Here is a 20,808-nt window from a genome sequence, read left to right on the forward strand (position 1 = left end):
GAAAGTGTCCCCAAGTGCAGTTGCAAAAACCACCAAGCGCTACAAAGAAACTGGCTCACATGAAGACCGCCCCAGGAAAGGAAGACCAAGAGTCACCTCTGCTTCTGAGGATAAGTTTATCCGAGTCACCAGCCTCAGAAATCGCAGTTTAACAGCAGCTCAGACTAGAGACCAGGTCAATGCCACACAGAGTTCTAGCAGCAGACACATCTCTTCAACAACTGTTAAGAGGAGACTTTGTGCAGCAGGCCTTCATGGTAAAATAGCTGCTAGGAAACCACTGCTAAGGACAGGCAACAAGCAGAAGAGACTTGTTTGGGCTAAAGAACACAAGGAATGGACATTAGACCAGTGGAAATCTGTGCTTTGGTCTGATGAGTCCAAATTTGAGATCTTTGGTTCCAACCACTGTGTTTTTGTGTGACGCAGAAAAGGTGAACGGATGGACTCTACATGCCTGGTTCCCACCGTGAAGCATGGAGGAGGAGGTGTGATGGTGTGGGGGTGCTTTGCTGGTGACACTGTTGGGGATTTATTCAAAATTGAAGGCATACTGAACCAGCATGGCTACCACAGCATCTTGCAGCGGCATGCTATTCCATCCGGTTTGCGGTTAGTTGGACCATCATTTTTTCTTTCAACAGGACAAAGGGCTATTTGACCAAGAAGGAGAGTGATTGGGTGCTACGCCAGATGACCAGGCCTCCATAGTCACCAGACCTGAACCCAATCGAGATGGTTTGGGGTGAGCTGGACCGCAGAGTGAAGGCAAAAGGGCCAACAAGTGCTAAGCATCGCTGGGAACTCCTTCAAGATTGTTGGAAGACCATTTCCGGTGACTACCTCTTGAAGCTCATCAAGAGAATGCCAAGAGTGTGCAAAGCAGTCATCAAAGCAAAAGGTGGCTACTTTGAAGAACCTAGAATATTAGACATATTTTCAGTTGTTTCACACTTTTTTGTTAAGTATATAATTCCACTTGTGTTAATTCATAGTTTTGATGCCTTCGGTGTGAATGTACAATTTTCATAGTCATGAAAATACAGAAAAATCTTTAAATGAGAAGGTGTGTCCAAACTTTTGGTCTGTACTATATATATATATATATATGTGTGTGTGTGTGTGTATATATATATATATATACATATATATATATGTAGCGCCCCGAGGGTTCGGCCGCTACAGGGGTATTGCACCTCTGCCAGAGGTGTGATATTCCACTCCCGGGTAAGGATGGAGTGTGGACCAGGGCTCAGTTAGCTGCATACAGCACACACACCCCATTTCCGAGGGACAGCTCAACGGTGCTCCCACTAGACAGAAGTGCAGGCACGACCGACTATGTCCCTGTCTGGAGTGGGGAGGGGGGTGGAACACCCAGTGCTGTAGGGGCAGATAGGGGTTGGTTCCTGAGCGTAGGAAGGAGCCCATTGGTTGTTGGTCACCTGGGCTCATGGCTAGAGGGAGGTATAAAAGGTGGGCACCATCTTAGATCTGGGTGCAGTCTGTGAGGAGAGCTGACAGGGAGCAGCAGCTCAGGCTGAGTGCTGCTCCAGAGGCAGGCCTAGAGAAGAGGCCGGAGCCTGAGAGGAGAAGGAGAAGTGAGCCTGGAGAAGAGGCCAAGGGAAGGAGGAGAAGACAGAACAGGAGAGAAGGAGAAGAGAGAGAAACAGAAGGGCTCAGGAACAAGAAGGTGGAAGGGACACTAAGAACCCACGAGAATACAGGGTGAAGGGTCAGGCAGATTAAGGGTACCGGATCCCAAGTTGGTGGAGGAGAAACTACCCTCAGCCAAAGACCGGTCGTCGTGATCATTTATTGGTGCGACACCTCATCAAACCTGCTAGGAAGGCACCATATAGGACAGCGGAGGACGGGGCCCACGTTTAACCGCACAAGTCCGCGGCAGCTGGACAAAAGTGGGTCACTGGTGAGGCAGGCCAGAGAAAGGACAAAAGGGGGTCCTGAGCCATACTTCTGAACTGCCTGGGAGTTGACCGAGCCCCACACCTGGTGGACGCAGCACGGCTCGGGCGGTCACTACTGGTGCCGAAGTGACCCGGAGCACATGAACTGCGAGTAAAGACCCTGGACTGTAACTTGTTGTCTGTGTGTTCCTTCGCGCCTCCAGCACTATCAGCACTGGGACTCTCACTACCATCACTCCCACCATCCACTACACTGCCCTGGGGCCTCACTCTTCCCGTGGGGAGTCACATCATCCCAGCTGCATACATCATCAGCCCCAGCGGTCTGCCCTGCAGCGGCGGTTCCTAATAACCGCAATCCACGGGTGGCGTAGTCAGACATTATCTAAAGCACGTAGCAGACTAACATTGGTCTGACCACCTTGAGCCGCGGGACCGGGCCACCACTACTACTCCCAGCGTCTCCCTACTGCCCGGTTCCGCGTGCCCCACGGCCCAGGGGGCGAGTCATATATATATACACACATACACATATATGTGTGTATATAAATATATACACATATATGTGTATGTATGTATGTATGTATATATATAAACGTATATATGTGTGTGTGATTGAGCTCATTGTTTAGATAACCAGTAGAACGCTGGAATCAGGGTCTCCGTTGCTTTGAAGAGGATAAATCTAATGACAGATTAATTTTGAAAGTAATAAGATCAGATAATTACCGGAATCTGGTGTACATCAGGTCATTGTCATCTAACAGACATGGGGCATCTACCAAAGAAGCAATGTCAGGTCTCTTGACAGCTTCATACTCTTTAGTTTCTAATACTTCAGGTCCTATGAATTTCTGCAAGAGAGAAATAAAGGATATTATGTCAAAAAGCAAAGTTTTTGTATTAATGTTTTTGTATTAATCCCCATAGAGGAAATCTGTCACCAGGTTTTTGTTATGTAATCTGAGAGCATCATGGTGTAGGGACGTAGACCCTGATTACAGCAATGTGTCACTTACTGGGCTGATTATTGTTGTTTCAATAAAATTAGTGCATTATTAGCAAGATATTATCACTTTAGGACTAACTGTGCCATGTAGTCTTTCTTTTCTATGTAACCTCGCTCCCACCACTGATTAACAGCTTTCTGGTTATGCACGCAGAAAGTTGCCAATCAGTGGTTTGCGCAGGGTTATTGAGAGCTCAGCATTCAGAGAACTGTTAGATCAGCAACAGATAAAACAGTGATTGTATGAAAACTGCAGCAAGCAGCTCAGTAAGTGACACATCGCTAGAATAAGTCTTTGCCCCTACATCGTGCTGCATATCAAAAACGTGTCAAGAGGAATAACCCGTATAATGTACTAGCAGCACATTATCAGCCTCCTAATAATAAGGTTCTAAAAGAGGCACTGCCGTCAAAGTTTTTATCCTCTTAATATATTGCAGTCATCATACTATATAGCACTGTGTACTTACAATTGCTCATTTTGGCCTTATACAGCTAATTCTTCTCTTTTCTCGGCTCTATGTAGAAACAGGAAGTCTCTTTTTCCTGGATTTGTCATCCCCCTCTTCAACTTCTGACCCAGCTGCTTTCTCCTCCTCCTGCCAGGGACTTTTGCAGTGACTCATGACTAGAGCAGAGAAGGATTCAGCTAGTCAGTTTTTAATCACAATGTCATAGACCTAATGGAAAAGAGAAGAATTAGCTAGGTAAAGGGGCAAAATGAGCAATTGTAAGTACACATGACAGTTCTATTCTGCAGTCAAAATGGGGGGGGGTAATAATGGATCAGCTGTCAGGTTACCTTTAAAGGGGGTTTTCTCATAAAGATATATGGATAAAATTGCAAAGTGCTTTTAAAAACAAGCAACCTTGCAATCAATTTGCTTCTTTTTTTAAAAAAACTTTCTGCTCTCAAGAATGGAAGGATTTTTAATTCTATAGTTTACGCACATTGCCTAGTGTACCAGCCACCTCTGTACATACCCCTCAACCTTCCCAGACCCAGGGGACTGTCTCAAATTTAGGGAGCTGTCCCGCTATTCTGGGAGGTCGGGAATATGTCCCGACTTCAACTGTATTTGTGTCCTAATGTCACAGATACAGGTGGCTTTAAAAATGGCACAGGGAAGCATCAGCTCCTTCCTCCACCCATCAGTCTATAGACACACGTGGTCAAAATTGTTGGTACCCCTCGTTTAATGAAAGAAAAACCCACAATGGTCACAGAAATAACTTGAATCTGATAAAAGTAATAATAAATTAAAAATCTATGAAAATGAACAAATGAAAGTCAGTCATTGCTTTTCAACCCTGCTTCCACAGAATAAAAAAATTAAACTCATGACATAGGCCTGGACAGAAATGATGGTGCTCTTAACTTAATATTTTGCTGAACAACCTTTTGAGGCAATCACTGCAATCAAACCATTCCTGTAACTGTCAATGAGACTTCTGCGCCTCTCGACAGGTATTTTGGCCCACTCCTCATGAGCAAACTCCTCCAGTTGTCTCGTGTTTGAAGGTTGCCTTTTCCAGACGGCATGTTTCAGCTCTTTCCAAAGATGCTCAATAGGATTTAGGTCAGAGCTCATAGAAGGCCACTTCAGAATAGTCCAATGTTTTCCTCTTAGCCATTCTTGGGTGTTTTTAGTTGTGTGTTTTGGGTAATTATCCTGTTGCAAGACCTATGACCTGCGACTGAGACCAAGCTTTCTGACAGTGGGCAGCACATTTCTCTCTAGAGTCCCTTGATAGTCTTGAGATTTCATTGTACCCTGCACAGATCCAAGACACCCTGTGCCAGATGCAGCAAAGTAGCCCCAGAACAAAACAGAGCCTTCTTCATGTTTCACAGTAGGGACAGTGTTCTTTTCTTGATATGCTTCATTTTTCTGTCTGTGAATATAGAGCTGATGTGCCTTGCCAAAAACTTTCATTTTTGTCTCATCTGTCCATAGGACATTCTCCCAGAAGCTTTGTGGCTTGTCAACATGTAGTTTGGCAAATTCCAGTCTGGCTTTTTAACGATTTTGTTTCAACAATGGTGTTCTCCTTGGTCGTCTCCCATGAAGTCCACTTTGGATCAAACAACGACGGATGGTGCGATCTGACACTGATGTTCCTTGATCTTGAAGTTTACCTTTAATCTCTTTAGAAGTTATCCTGGGCTCTTTTGTTACCATTCGTATTATCCGTCTCTTTGATTTGTCATCAATTTTCCTCCTGCGGCCACTTCCAGGGAGGTTGGCTACAGTCCCATGGATCTTAAATTTCTGAATAATATGTGCAACTATAGTCACAGGAACATCAAGTTGCTTGGAGATGGTCTTATAACCTTTACCTTTAACATGCTTGTCAATAATTTTCTTTCTAATCTCCTGAGACAACTCTTTCCTTTTCTTCCTCTGGTCCATGTTGAGTGTGGTACACACCATGTCACCAAACAGCACAATCTGTAGCCCTATATACAGGCCCACTGACTGATTACAAGATTGTAAACACCCGTGATGCTAATTAGTGGACACAACTTGATTTAACATGTTCCTTTTGTCACATTATTTTCAGGGGTACCATCATTTCTGTTCAGGCCTATTTCATGAGTTTAATTTTTTTTCTAAATTATGTGGAAGCAGGGTTGAAAATGAAGATCTGACTTTCATTTGTTCATTTTCATATATTTTTAATTTATTATTACTTTTGTCAGATTCAAGTTATTTCTGTGACCAATGTGGGTTTTTCTTTCAATAAACGAGGAGTACCAACAATTTTGACCACTTGTGTAATCATAGAAAGCCCTGCCTGGACCTTCTGGTCACAAGACATTCTCGTGTCCCGTGACTAGGCAGCGGAGAAGAGGAGCAGGACACAGGCAAGGTGTGGCTGTTGTAGGAGAAGAGGAGCAGGACACATGCAAAGTGTGGCTGTTGTAGGAGAAAATGAGCAGGACACAGGCAATGTGTAGATGTTGTAGGACAAGAGGAGCAGGACACAGGCAATGTGTGCCTGTTTAGGACAAGAGGAGCAGGACACAGGCAATGTGTGCCTGTTGTAGGACAAGAAGAGCAGGACACAGGCAATGTGTGGCTGTTGTAGGAGAAGAGGAGCAGGAAACAGACAAGTTGTGAGTGTTGTAGAGGAAGAGGAGCAGGACACAGGCAATGTGTGGCTGTTGTAGAAGAAAATGAGCAGGACACAGGCAATGTGTGGCTGTTGTAGGAGAAGAGCAGGACACAGGCAATGTGTGAGTGTTGTAGGAGAAGAGGAGCAGAACACAGGCAACGTGTAAGTGTTGTAGGAGAAGAGGAGCAGGACACAGACAAGGTGTGGCTGTTGTAAAGGAAGAGGAGCAGGACACAGGCAATGTGTGGCTATTGTAGAAGAAGAGGAGCAGGATACAGTCAATGTGTGGCTGTTGTAGGAGAAGAGGAGCAGGACACAGACAAGGTGTGGCTGTTGTAGGAGAAGAGGAGCAGGACACAGGCAATGTATGGAAGTTGTAGGACAAGAGGAGCAGGACACAGGCAATGTGTGGAAGTTGTAGGACAAGAGGAACGTGACACAGGCAAAGTGTGCCTGTTGTAGGTCAAGAGGAGCAGGACACAGGCAATGTGTGCCTGTTGTAGGAGAAGAGGAGAAATACACAGGAAATGTGTGGATGTTGTAGGAGAGTTGAGTATTTGCGTGTTGATTTGACAGATTTGTGTGTGCTGATGTAGCATCAGACTGCATGTGTGGCAATGTACTATGGGGGCCTCTAACTGTGTGAAAAGCTGGGGGGCATCATACTGTGAGTGAAGGACATTTTTGGGGCAAGGAAAGTCTTACCAAGCTGTGTGGATACACTAAGGGCTTTACTAAGAGCAATATTTTGGTGTGGGCACATATAAATAACTGGGCAAGGTTAGGGTACTGGCTTGGTGGAAAGCAGAAATTAGCTTGGCACACTATGTGCACCATAGGGCGTGTCCCTCTTTCTTATTCAAAAGTTGGAAGGTATGTCTGTAGTCTATCAGAGGTGTCCGGTTTCATAGGTAAGGTTAGTGGGCTTGCAAGCATTGCTCTGTAGCCAGTCAGATTGCTGGATCTGCTTGCAGCATGGGAATTCACACAGGTTGTGTGAGTAACTCAGCCATGCTGCAGGATCAAATGTCAGGAGCTCAATTGCCCTTTGGCATGCAGGACATTGGGAGTGATAGGAATTGTGCGGGAATTATCTCCGAGACAAACCCGTTAATTAATTCTTGAAAAGTAACTCAACTTTGAATTCATTCTTTGTATGTATACTTTTGTAGGCACTTTCCATTTTTGCCGGCCCCGACCCACACCGATCTGTAGACATGGAAAGTGCCTACAAAAAGTTCCTCACTAGGAACGAAACGTTGCCACTGCAATGACTATGTGTCAATAAATCACCATTTTTCACTGAAGAGTGGAGTGCTGCCTGTGTCTTCATGAAATATACTGCTCAAAAAAATAAAGGGAACACTTAAACAACAGAATATAACTCCAAGTAAATCAAACTTGTATGAAATCAAACTGTCCATTTAGGAAGCAACACTGATTGACAATCAATTTCACATGCTGTTGTGTAAATGGAATAGACAATAGATGGAAATTATTGGCAATTATCAAGACACCCTCAATAAAGGAGTGGTTCTGCAGGTGGGGACCACAGACCACATCTCAGTACCAATGCTTTATGGCTGATGTTTTGGTCACTTTCGAATGTTGGTTGTGCTTTCACACTCGTGGTAGCATGAGATGGACTCTACAACCCACAGAAGTGGCTCAGGTAGTGCAGCTCATCCAGGACGGCACATCAATGCGAGCTGCGGCAAAAAGGTTTGCCGTGTCTGTCAGCGTAGTGTCCAGAGGCTGGAGGCGCTACCAGGAGACAGACCAGTACACTAGGAGACATGGAGGGGGCCGTAGGAGGGCAACAACCCAGCAGCAGGACTGCTACCTCCGCCTTTGTGCAAGGAGGAACAGGAGGAGCACTGCCAGAGCCCTGCAAAATGACCTCCAGAAGGCCACAAATGTGCATGTGTCTGCACAAACAGTTAGAAACCGACTCCATGAGGGTGGTATGAGGGCCCAACGTCCACAGATGGGGGTTGTGCTCACAGCCCAACACCGTGCAGGACGCTTGGCATTTGCCACAGAACACCAGGATTGGCAAAGTCGCCACTACCGCCCTGTGCTCTTCACAGATGAAAGCAGGTTCACACTGAGCACATGTGACAGACATGGAGACTCCATGGAGAGCGATATGCTGCCTGCAACATCCTTCAGCATGGCCGGTTTGGCAGTGGGTCAGTAATGGTGTGGGGTGGCATTTCTTTGGAGGGCCACACAGCCCTCCATGTGCTCGCCAGAGGTAGCTTGACTGCCATTAGGTACCAAGATGAGATCCTCAGACTCATTGTGAGACCATATGCTGGTGCGGTTGGCCCTGGGTTCCTCCTAATGCAGGACAATACCAGACCTCATGTGGCTGGAGTGTGTCAGCAGTTCCAGCAAGATGAAGGCATTGAAGCTATGGACTGGCCCACCCGTTCCCCAGACCTGAATCTGATTGAGCACATCTGGGACATCATGTCTCGCTCCATCCACCAACGTCACGTTGCACCACAGACTGTCCAGGAGTTGGCAGATGCTTTAGTCCAGGTCTGGGAGGAGATCCCACAGGAGACCATCCGCAACCTCATCAAGAGCATGCCCAGGCGTTGCAGGGAGGTCATACACTCACGTGGAGGCCACACACAATACTGAGCCTCATTTTGACTTGTTTTAATGACATTACATCAAAGTTGGATCAGCCTGTAGTGTGTTTTTCCACTTTCATTTTGAGGGTGACTCCAAATGCAGGCCTCCATTGGTTAACAAATTTGATTTCCATTGATGATTTTTGTGTGATTTTGTTGTCAGCACATTCAGCTTTGTAGAGAACAAAGTTTTCAATGAGAATATGTCATTCATTCAGATCTAGGATGTGTTATTTGAGTGTTCCCTTTATTTTTTTGAGCAGTGTACATACAGGGTGGGCCATTTATATGGATACACCTAAATTAAATGGGAATGGTTGGTGATATCAACTTCCTGTTTGTGGCACATTAGTATATGAGAGGGGGAAAACTTTTCCAGATGGGTGATGACCATGGTGGCCATTTTGAAATCAGCCATTTTGGATCCAACTTTATTTTTTTCAATGGGAAGAGGGTCATGTGACACATCAGACTTATTGAGAATTTCATAAGAAAAACAATGGTGTGCTTGGTTTTATTTATTATTTCATGATTTTTTTACAAGTTTATGACCACTTATGAAATGTGTTCAAAGTGCTGCCCATTGTGTTGGATTATCAATGCAACCCTCTTCTTCCACTCTTGACACATTGATAGCAGCACCGCTGAAGAAATGCTAGCACGGGCTTCCAGTATCCGTTGTTTCAGATGTTGCACATCTCGTATCTTGATGGTATGGTGTTGTATATGGGGTACAAAGATAGTGGGGCCATTCTTCATCAATGGAAACCTGAATGCCACTGGATATTTGAAATTGCTACAAGATGATGTGTTGCCCTCTTTATGCACTGAAGGTGGCAAGTTCCCTGAGTTTTTCCAACAAGATGGTGCACCACCACATTATGGGTGTCAGGTCCGAGCATTTTTACATGAACAGTTCCCTGGAAAGTGGATTGGTCATCGTGGGCCAGTTGAATGGCCACCAAGGTCTCCTGATCTGACCCCCTTAGACTTTTATCTTTGGGGTCATCTGAAGGCAACTGTCTATGCTGGGAAGATACGAGATGTGCAGCATCTGAAACAACGGATACTGGAAGCCTGTGCTAGCATTTCTTCTGCGGTGCTGCTATCAATGTGTCAAGAGTGGAAGAAGAGGGTTGCATTGACAATCCAACACAATGGGCAGCACTTTGAACACATTTTATAAGTGGTCATAAACTTGTAAAAAACTTGTAAAAAACTCATGAAAGAATAAAGTTACGTTAAAACCAAGCACATCATTGTTTTTCTTATGAACTTATCAATAAGTTTGATGTGTCACATGACCCTCTTCCCATTGAAAAAAATAAAGTTGGATCCAAAATGGCCGACTTCGAAATGGCCGCCATGGTCACCACCAATCTGGAAAAGTTTTCCCCCTCCCATATACTAATGTGTCACAAACAGGAAGTTGATATCACCAACCATTCACATTTAATTTAGGTGTATCCATATAAATGGCTAAATGGCCCACCATGCATTATATTATATAATTTTTTTTTTCTAAATTATATATATACAGTACAGACCAAAAGTTTGGACACACCTTCTCCTTTAAAGATTTTTCTATATTTTCATAACTATGAAAATTGTACATTGTACATTCACACTGAAGGCATCGAAACTATGAATTAACACATGTGGAATTATATACTTAACAAAAAAGTGTGAAACAACTGAAAATATGTCTTATAATCGGTTCTTCAAAGTAGCCACCTTTTGCTTTGATGACTGCTTTACACACTTTTGGCATTCTCTTGATGAACTTCAAGAGGTAGTCTTCCAACAATCTTGAAGGAGTTCCCAGAGATGCTTAGCACTTGTTGGCCCTTTTGCCTTCACTCTGCCGTCCAGCTCACCCCAAACCATCTCGATTGGGTTCAGGTCTGGTAACTGTGGAGGCCAGTGAGGTGAGTTTGGGGTCATTGTCCTGTTGAAAACTAAATGATGGTCCAACTAAATGCATATCGGATGGAATAGCATGCCGCTGCAAGATGCTGTGGTAGCCATGCTGGTTCAGTATGCCTTCAATTTTGAATAAATCCCCAATAGTGTCACCAGCAAAGCACCCCGGCACCATCACACCTCCTCCTCCATGCTTCATGGTGGGAACCAGGCATGTAGAGTCCATCCGTTCACCTTTTCTGTGTCGCACAAATACACGGTGGTTGGAACCAAAGATCTCAAATTTGGACTCATCAGACCAAAGCACAGATTTCCACTAGTCTAATGTCCATTCTTTTTGTTCTTTTGCCCAAACAAGTCTCTTCTGCTTGTTGCCTGTCCTTAGCAGTGGTTTCCTAGCAGCTATTTTACCATGAAGTCCGGCTGCACAAAGTCTCCTCTTAACAGTTGTTGTAGAGATGTGTCTGCTGCTAGAACCCTGTGTGGCATTGACCTGGTCTCTAATCTGAGCTGCTGTTAACCTGCGATTTCTGAGGCTGGTGACTTGGATAAACTTATCCTCAGAAGCAGAGGTGACTCTTGGTCTTCCTTTGCTGGGGCGGTCCTCATGTGAGCCAGTTTCTTTGTGGCGCTTGATGGTTTTTGCAACTGCACTTGGGGACACTTTCAAAGTTTTCCCAATTTTTCGCACTGACTAACCTTCATTTCTTAAAGTAATGATGGCCACTCGTTTTTATTTACTTAGCTGCTTTTTTCTTGCCATAATACAAATTCTAACCGTTTATTCAGTAGGACTATCAGCTGTGTATCCATCAGACTTCTGCACAACACAACTGATGGTCCCAACCCCATTTATAAGGCAAGAAATCCCACTTATTATACCTGACAGGGCACACCTGTGAAGTGAAAACCATTTCCGGTGAGTACCTCTTGAAGCTCAACAAGAGAATGCCAAGAGTGTGCAAAGCAGTCATCAAAGCAAAAGGTGGCTACGTTGAAGAACCTAGAATATAAGACATATTTTCAGTTGTTTCACACTTTTTTGTTAAGTATATAATTCCACATGTGTTAATTCATAGTTTTGATGCCTTCAGTGTGAATGTACAATTTTCATAGTCATGAAAATACAGAGAAATCTTTAAGTGAAAAGGTGTGTCCAAACTTTTGGTCTGCACAGTGTATATATATATATATATAATCTAACTACACTTTATCACTGTACCATTTAAAGGGAATCTGTCAGTAGGATCAACCCTCCTAAGCCGTCTATATGGGCATGTACGTCATAGGAAGCTAACTAAATTGATACCTTGATATCTGCGATCTGATGGCTTATTCCAAAGAAATCTACATTTTTCTTAATATGTAAATGAGCTGTGAAAAAAAGTGGAAAATCCAGCAGCCACAAAATTCATTAAAACATCACATTTATTTGTAGATTAAAACATGAAAAAGTAAAATTTAAAACATGTTAGCACAACGGTCTACACGAGCTCTTAATCATGGCCCCAACATAGATCTCCTGGAGAATCTGACTCCAGAGTTCAATTTGAATGAAAGGTTCTGTTACCAGTGTGAGACATGTAATGACTGACAGTCTGCTCTCCTGATCTACATCTCTCACACTGGTAATGTGTCCTTTCATTTAAAATAAGCTCAATAAACTCTGGAGGCAGATTCTCAGGGAGATCCACGTCCGACCCACAGCTCATTTACATATTAAGAAAATGTGAATTTCTCTGGAATATGACATCAGATCGCAGACATGAAGGTATCATTGTATTCAACTTTCTATGACCTACACGCCACATAGACGGCTTAGGTTGGTTGATCCTTCCGACAGACTCCCTTTAAGGCTCCACAAACAGTGGTGATGCCACAAGTATAGGCATGAAATCATAAGGGATGGCAAACCTTTAGATTCATTTCTGGAACCTCTTGGACATTCGTGATGACAGATACTGAGAACAAGAGTGGTATATGCAAAAAAAGAGTGGTGTGTCCTCTTTACAGTGGATCTGTCAACGGATTCCACAATTCAAATCATATACATTGTTAGATAGATGGCTTAAACCTAGCGAAACAGGTCAGAATGGCTGTATGATACTGATATAATAGGATGTTCATTTTTATGAGTCCACCTACAGAGTTAGAGAGCTCAGAAGCTGTAGTGTTTTTAATCTCCACCCAACCTGACTTGCAGCTGCAGCTTGTACTGAGAAGTGTGAGATCTCAGCAGCAGGAGGAATAGATCCGCTTTAAGCCTCTACTGTGAATAATGATGCTACCTAATAATTCACAAGTGTTGACATCACTGCTTGATTTCACATTGGAGGCCACAGTCAGTGATTTGGCCAGATAAGTTCCATTTAAAAGGATTTTCCAAAAAAGTTATCCAAGATGGCCGCCTTTACATATTTCAAAATGCAACCCATCCTGGGCACGCATTGTTACAGTTTACACCCCTATGACTGAAAGCGGGAGGCTTCCGGGGGATAAAGTTAATTTCCTCCCGGCAGACAGGCTCCTAGTGCAGTGGCAACACATGGTCAGAATGCTATTTCCCTGCAGATTAAACCCATATCGGCAGGTTAATAGCGGTTTTTCACACAACCGGTTCATTTTAATACACTGTGGATTCACATTACTTAGAAGTGCACCAACCTGGAAATGAGGTCGAGGGCACGATTCCAATGGCAGTAATGTTCCAATAATTTGAACCACACTACGGGTCCAGCCATATGTCTTACGCTCCAAAATTTGGATACCCTACAGAGGAATAAGCCAGAAAAACATACAGTTAGGGAGAAGTCGGCACAGTCAAGTGACCACGCTGGCACAGTTCTGACCTTCTCAGTGGGCATGACATTTCGATCAGGACTGTGGGAATGAAGTTATGTTACAGGAGCCCCGGGAGAGCTAATGCCGACACCAAGAGGTGAGTATAGAGGTTATTAACCTCTTTATGACGTGGTACGTAATAGTACACACCACGTCATAACCCCCGGATCATCAACCTCATCCATACAGCTGACATGTGCCCGCAACAGCAGCGGGTGGAATCGCGATCCACCCGCGGCTGTTAACTAGCTAAATGCTGCTGTCAATCTCTGACAGCGCCATTTAACCACGCCGGAAGCGCGTCTTTTACATGATCATGGATCACCGATTGGTTCGCATGACCCCAGTGATGGTCATGGCCAGATTGCTATGAGCCCATAGCAAGTGAGCATTTGTGCTACACAGAGGCGATCTGCTCATTGCCTGTATGTAGCAGAGCCGATCAGGCAAGTGCTGTTTCTAGTTTCCCATGAAGACTATTGAAGCAAGCAAAAAGTAAAAAAAAAAAAAGTTTTAATAATGTTAAAAAAATATAAAAAAGTTTAAATCATCCCCCTTTCGCCCCATTTAAAATAAAACAATTAAAAAATAACAAAAAAACACATACACATATTTGGTATTGCCGCGTTCAGAATCTCCCGATCAATATGAAAAAAAATTAATCCGATCGGTAAACGGCGTAACAAGAAAAAAATTCTAAATGCCAGAATTACGTTTTTTTTTGGTCGCCGCAACATTGCAATAAAATGCAATAACAGGCGATCAAAACATTGGATCTACCCCAAAATGGCATCAGCTCGGCGCGCAAAAAATAAGCCCTCACCCGATCAAAGATCCCAAAAAATGGAGACACTAGGGGTCTTGGAAAATGGTGCCTTTTTTTTTTTTTTTTTTTTTTTTTAGCAAACTTTGAAATTTTTTTCATCACTTAAATAAAGAAGAACCTATACATGTTTGGTGTCTACGAACTCGTAATGACCTGGAGAATAATAATGGCAGGTCAGTTTTAGCATTCAGTAAAGCACCACTCCAGCAGGTTTTTATTATTGCAGTGCTAATCTAAGGTCCCTGACCCTAGTATAATACTTACCCGCCGTCGTCCTCACCTTTCATCGACGATGCTCTAGTCCCGCGGCGCCACCTTGTGACCGCAACTTCTGACTGATCGGAAGTCAAAAGGTAATAGTCATAAGATCTTGCATTGAAAATTGACCTCCGGATTGTCCAGCAAACACTGGAGCGATCCGGCAGGTCACAAACTGCAGAAGACGACTGGAGCGGCGCTGATAGAAGGTGAAGACGGCGGCTGGTAACAAAAAGATTGGGGGCAGGGACCTTAGATTAGAAGCACCACTCCAGCACTGTAATAAAAAAAAACACTGACGTGGTGATTTAAAGAAGAACAACAAAGCGGCTTTCTTCACCAAAGGTATCAATTTAATCAATATTACAGCACCATCTAAAGTATGTCTTTACTTTAAATTCCAATTTTGTGCTGACAGCTTCTCTTTTTGGCCCACTCTGTCATCCATGACAACTAGGGTCCCAGTTGGTTCACCTACCAATATGTTTTCATTCAATCATACAGAAATAAATATATACCAGAGCCATATATTATATATCAAAATACATATCAAATTGTATTCATTACAACAATGCAAAAACATTTTGACTTATTAAAACATGTTGAACATGGGAAACCACAAGATGGCGCCACAATCCCAGCAGTAGTATGAAACAACAGCCTTTTCCATGAAAATGATCTAGATTATCGCTCAATTCCACATATGTCTAACTTATCCATCTCCTGCTGGTATCATAGTTTTCTATGGTTTATAGGGATCTTATCTTGTGGTTTCCCATTTTTAACATGTTTTATATATTTTTTGTATTGTTGTAATTAATAATATTTGATTATGTTTTCTGATATATATGGTCTTGGTGTACATTTATTTCTGTATAATCGTGCTTCCATTTGTACTGAACCTGTTACTCCATCCATGCAGACAATATAGGCTGGTACATTCATTTCTGTTTTTGTGTATTTGTGCTGTGACTGTGGACACATTTGCTAACAATGTGTTTTCATGTCTACTGTGCTGGATATGTACATATGTGTGTTTTTTAAACTATATATAATAAAAGCTATATTTTATTCCTTTTATGATTGAACAGCATCATAGTGGGTTGAAAGTACATGTCCACAGAGTTGAACAAAATGAAACGTCAAGTTGAATGAGAAGAAAATTGGCACCAGAAATTGTGGCACCCTATATCTCCACAACAGAGCGCGGAAGAAGAAAAATTATAAAATGTAACTTTTTCATCTAAATTTCTGCCATTACATGCAGGAATCTAGAGTTTATCATGCTTAAAGCGAACCTGTCAGCAGAATTTTGCTAAGTACCGTATATACTCGAGTATAAGCCGACCCAAGTATAAGCCGTGGCACCTAATTTTACAAAAAAAAACCTGGGAAAACATAGACTCGAGTATAAGCCTTGGGTGGGAAATGTAGCAGCTACTGGTAAATTTCCCCATCCTGGTATGCATGGCCCCCTCATCCCCAGTCCTGGTATGCATGGCCCCCTCAACCCCAATCCTGGTATGCATGGCCCCCTCATTCCCCAATCCTAGTATGCATGGCCCCCTCATTCCCCAATCCTAGTATGCATGGCCCCCTCATCCCCCAATCCTGGTATGTATGGCCTCCTCACCCCCCAATCCTAGTATGCATGGCCCTTTCATCCCCCAATCCTGGTATGCATGGCCCCTTCATCCCCCAATCCTAGTATGCATGGTCCCCTCATCCCCCATCCTGGTATGCATGGCCTCCTCATCCCACAATCCTAGTATGTATGGTTTCCTCATCCGCCAATCCTAATATGCATGGCCCCATCACCGTACACATAAAAAAATAAACACTTATACTCACCTTCCTTCCTCACCTCTACTCCAGCACTGCGTCCTGTTCTGCAGCAGCTCATGTCAGCATCTGAGCAGCGCATGGTGTCACAGCCATGCGCCCTTAGACGCTGATGTGAGCTGCTGCTGCCGGCATGTTCACTCCTCTCCACACCGGGACTATGTGCGTTGTACTGCGGTGGTATTCACACTGTGCCGTAATGAGGCACTGACCCAGTAAAGTTTAACTTAAATGTCTTTATTCTTAACAAACTCACAAAGTAAAGGTAAACGGTATCCTCCTGATCACAGCTGGGTCGTAACACAGTCTTTCTCCAAACCCGTTACCGTGGGCGATGGCACCGACGTGTCACGCTGAGGAGTGCCAGGAGTTTTGCTTCTCTTGGCTCTGTGCTCAGCTTCACACAGGCCTGTATTGCAAAGCCAGCTGCACTGCAACTTGTAGACAAAACACTGACACATCCAAACCTTTGCTGCAGGTTTTTAAATAAGAACTGTGGACATGAGCCACATGCAAGACCCGGGCTGGAGGGAGTGGACCGCCCCACTGTCATCCTGTAGTCTACTCCAAGAATAAAAGCCCATGCTGGGTTTTCTTAAATCTAACTTAGCCAAAAGCTTGACCAAGTTCAAACTTTACTTTTTTCCTGCACTGCAACCACAGCTATGTCTGTGATTGCCATGCACTCCAGCGGGTTCAAAATGCTTCTATGCACATCCTAGGAGACACATATCGTCCCTCGCATATGATCCCTCTCACTGCCTCGCAGTGTGGAGAAGAAGAGTGAATATTCATTCTCTTTAGTACCGTGCCCACTACTAAAGAGAATGAAAATGCTGAAAAATTCGTATTATACTCGAGTATATACGGTAAACTACAGGCGTTATCATGTTGGTGCCGTTACACTAATTAATATGATACCTGAGGTGAAGAAATCCGTCTTGTGGTTCTTGTGTAATTAGTGTTTGCAGTTTTTAGTTAATGATATGCCCGTGCTCTGGGGCAGGACTGTAGGCAGGGTCTTATCCTGGTGCTCTAGGCCAGATCAGCAAGATAAAACCCTGTCTACAGGCCGCCCCTATCTGTCTCTCTTTCTGGCTGTCTCTATGATACAGAACATACTTGTCCTTTGGGGCGGCCTGTGGGCAGATCTGTTCTTGCTAATCTGGCCCAGAGTATCAGGATAAGACCCGGCCTACAGTCCCGCCCCAGAGCACAAGAATCTCATTAACTCAAAACTGCAAACAATGATTACACAAGAACCACAAGACGGATTTCTTCACCTCAGGTATCATTTTAATCAGTGCAGCAGCCCCAACATGACACTGCCTGAAGTTTACTTAGCAAAATCCTGCGGACAGGTTTGTTTTCAATTTGTGAAAGGTCCTATTTAAAAGGAATGTGACACAATTTTTATTTTTGTATTAATGATTATATAATTCATAATAATAATTTACTTTTAAAAACAAAATAAAATGTCGTATTTTAAAGGGAACCTGTCACGTCCTAGTTGCTATGTACACTGCCCCCATTGCTTTGTTAGTGATGCAATGTGCATCACTAACAAGCTTTTTGCTTTAAAATCGATGGTAGCATAATGATGAACTTTATATACACTTTGTCTTAGCAGCTCGTATTCAGTCATAGGGGTGTGATCCTGCTATTCAGTCATGGGCAGCACCTCATTCACTCACTGCTGGCGCTGCCCATGTATTTGAATACTGCTCCCGGCAAGGTTGTGTCTAGATTGGAGGTGATTTTTTTGTGAGAGGGAGAAAGCTCGGCCACTTTGTGAATTTTTTTTTTTTAAATAAAGTGAGTTTTTTTTATTATCGCTTTCTGTAATATAAAAAATTACACACAGCTCTGATTGTTCAGTTTTGTTAGAATTCAAATTTTCCTGTATGTCCACAAGTCTCAGCCAGCGACGGAGCAGCCGACAGAATCATCAGAATGCACAGCACAAAAGTGGCATAAATTATAACAGTTCTCCAGTGACCTTAGACATTCCTGTAATAATTTGTCACTTCCATGTTGTACATTATGGTGACTGTCGGGGGCGCTCTTTTACGCCTCTCCCCGTGGAGCTCCCTCCACTCTTCACAATGTCGGTGCTGCGGACAGGACTGTGGACAAATGGGAGAAGTCACATTCTGGCAAAACTGAACAATCAGCGATAAGGGGAATTTTTATATTACATAAAGCAACAATAAAAATATAAGTTTCATTAATCAGGAAAAAAAAGAATTTTGCCCAAATCCATAAAATATATAACAGTGTAAAAATACATAAATTATATAACAGTGTAAAAAATCATTTTTGATTTGTTTTTAATGGAGCAAACATCACATGAGCAAATGCATAAAAAAGCATAAGAAAAACATTAAAAAGCCAGTAGAGGCGACTAGACAGCAGTGAGTATAAGGATCCTTGAATCAACTCCGATCTAGTGGTGTCAGTGCTGAACTGTCTACATCGGTCTAGTGGTGACAGTGCTGAACTGTCTACATCAGAGGGGATTTTTTGAGGACCTCACTCCAGCAACTCCGATCTAGTCTCCTCAGCAGTGAAGCGTCTAGAGCGGCGTGGCTAAAGTGAGGAGCACAAAAAATCACCTCCGATCTATACACAACCTTGCAATATTCAAATACATGGGTGGCTTCAGCAGTGACTGAATGCGGTGCTGCCCATGACTGAATGTGAGAATCACACCCCTATGACTGAATACGAGCAGGTAGGACAAAGTGTAGCATCGGCATCTCTGCCTCCTACTGGGCAGAGACTTCGTTCCCATCAGCGCCGCGGTCCCGGTCCGGTGTCTTCCTGCACCCCTGCTGCTGTGGTGCGCACCGTGCGCAGTTTCCCAGGCACTGTGCTTAGGGCGCGCGCCCTCCTTCCCTTTTTAAGGGGCCGCGCACGCGCCGTCCTAAAGAGTCCCCGGCCAATGGCTGGACGACTTCCCCTATTTAAAGCACCTCCTCCAAAATGGAGGTGCCTGTGCAAGGTTGTTGTTTGTGTGCCAATGTGGCGCCCCTGAGGGTTTGACCACCACAAGGATGCTGCATTTCTTTAATGGAGTGTAATGTTTCTCCTCTCAGGTAAGAACAGTGCGATGGTCAGGAACCTTCCTTCACATCCAACACCACACTTCTCCCACCAGAGGGGACTAGATTGCACCAGGTGCTGCCCTCCTGGTTACAGGGAGACTGGGGAACCAAGAGATAGGGGAACCATTTAATGGGTGAGGATGGAGGACTCACATTTTGGTGACACTGTAAATTTCATATTTAATAAAAAAAAAACCATTTTGGTTCTGGGTCTTTGTATTGTGATCTCCCTCCCTGAGCGTGGATCCTGTGTGAGCCTGCAGAGGACGGAGACACAGCCCTCGTACCTTAGCCTTGGGTCGAGGGGCAGGTTGCAGATAATGGATGTCTCAACCCGGTCAAGGACCATGACCAAGAAGGCCCGGAGCTTAAGAGTGTAGCTCCACAGCAAATGGATCCCAGGGAGGATGCAGACGGAGCAGAGTACGCCACCTGTCCTCGCCTACCTGTTGTATTCAGTGGGATTCCGGCTGCAAGAGGGGAACCGGTCCCCGACACCTCACCTTGCTACTCCACGTCCTGGTCGGGAAAGCCCGGTAGGCCCTGAGGATCCCACCGGGTAACGGAAGGAATGGCGCTGCCACCCGTACCCTTTTTCTGAGAGGAGTTCAGAGGGAGACAAGGCCTATCTACACACAGACAGGAAAGGACCCGGTCTGAAGTCTAGGAACACTCTGGTGCAGGGTCCTGATTTGACACTGGACTTACTCGGAGGTTGTCGGACCCTCTTTGTCTCTGTGACCGCAGGACTCCGCAAGGAGTTGGGAGTCGCCTTCCTACTGCCATCTCTTTAGTGAGTAAAGCCTTGGAAGTTCACCCCTATGGCCTCCGGACTCTTTGTTCTGCACTACACCACACTACGCAGCACTAGACTCCCCTGGACTACTACCCCTGTCGTCCTGTCCCTCTGCCCTGAGGCCCTGCTCCGCCTGTGGGGAGTAGTAACAACCATGGCTGCAATAACACCATGCCTCAGCGGACTGCAGCAGAGCTGGTGGCCTTCACCAGGTGCCACAGGTGGCGTAGTCGAGATCAGCCACTCAACCCGGATAAGCCCATCTCTTTGTTTTAGTGTGACGGCCCTGGGCACGGGTCGGGTCCGGGCCACGGCTGCACCCCATCTCTACATCACAGGACCCGACTCCGAGTCCCCCATCTCCCAGGGTAAGGCCTTATTGGAGACCACGCTGAGTCACACACCAACACTCTCCTCAGCCCTCAGGTTCCAGTGCCCGCAAGCCTGCCTACCCGGAGCACCTGCCAGGTTACCTGCCGTGTCCGCCTGCTTGCTTACCCGGAGCACCTGTCT

The 20,808-nt window shown here is 44.5% G+C and overlaps 1 protein-coding gene across 1 annotated transcript in view; it reads right to left on the bottom strand.

The window, feature by feature from the left end:
* The window catches only part of LOC141175990 (mitochondrial fission regulator 2-like), a 97,371-nt gene that overhangs the window by 24,338 nt on the left and 52,225 nt on the right, over nucleotides 1-20,808 (bottom strand). The window contains exons 4-5 of the mRNA XM_073659965.1: nucleotides 13,290-13,392; nucleotides 2,658-2,782 (exon numbers count right to left, since the gene is read on the bottom strand). Of these exons, the coding sequence (XP_073516066.1) occupies nucleotides 2,658-2,782; nucleotides 13,290-13,392 (228 nt within the window). The remainder of the gene's footprint in view (nucleotides 1-2,657; nucleotides 2,783-13,289; nucleotides 13,393-20,808) is intronic.

The sequence above is a fragment of the Phyllobates terribilis genome, unplaced genomic scaffold (genome assembly GCF_046119375.1).
Source record: "Phyllobates terribilis strain yellow unplaced genomic scaffold, ASM4611937v1 Scaffold_15__1_contigs__length_34870131, whole genome shotgun sequence".
NCBI classification, from domain to species: Eukaryota; Metazoa; Chordata; class Amphibia; order Anura; family Dendrobatidae; genus Phyllobates; species Phyllobates terribilis.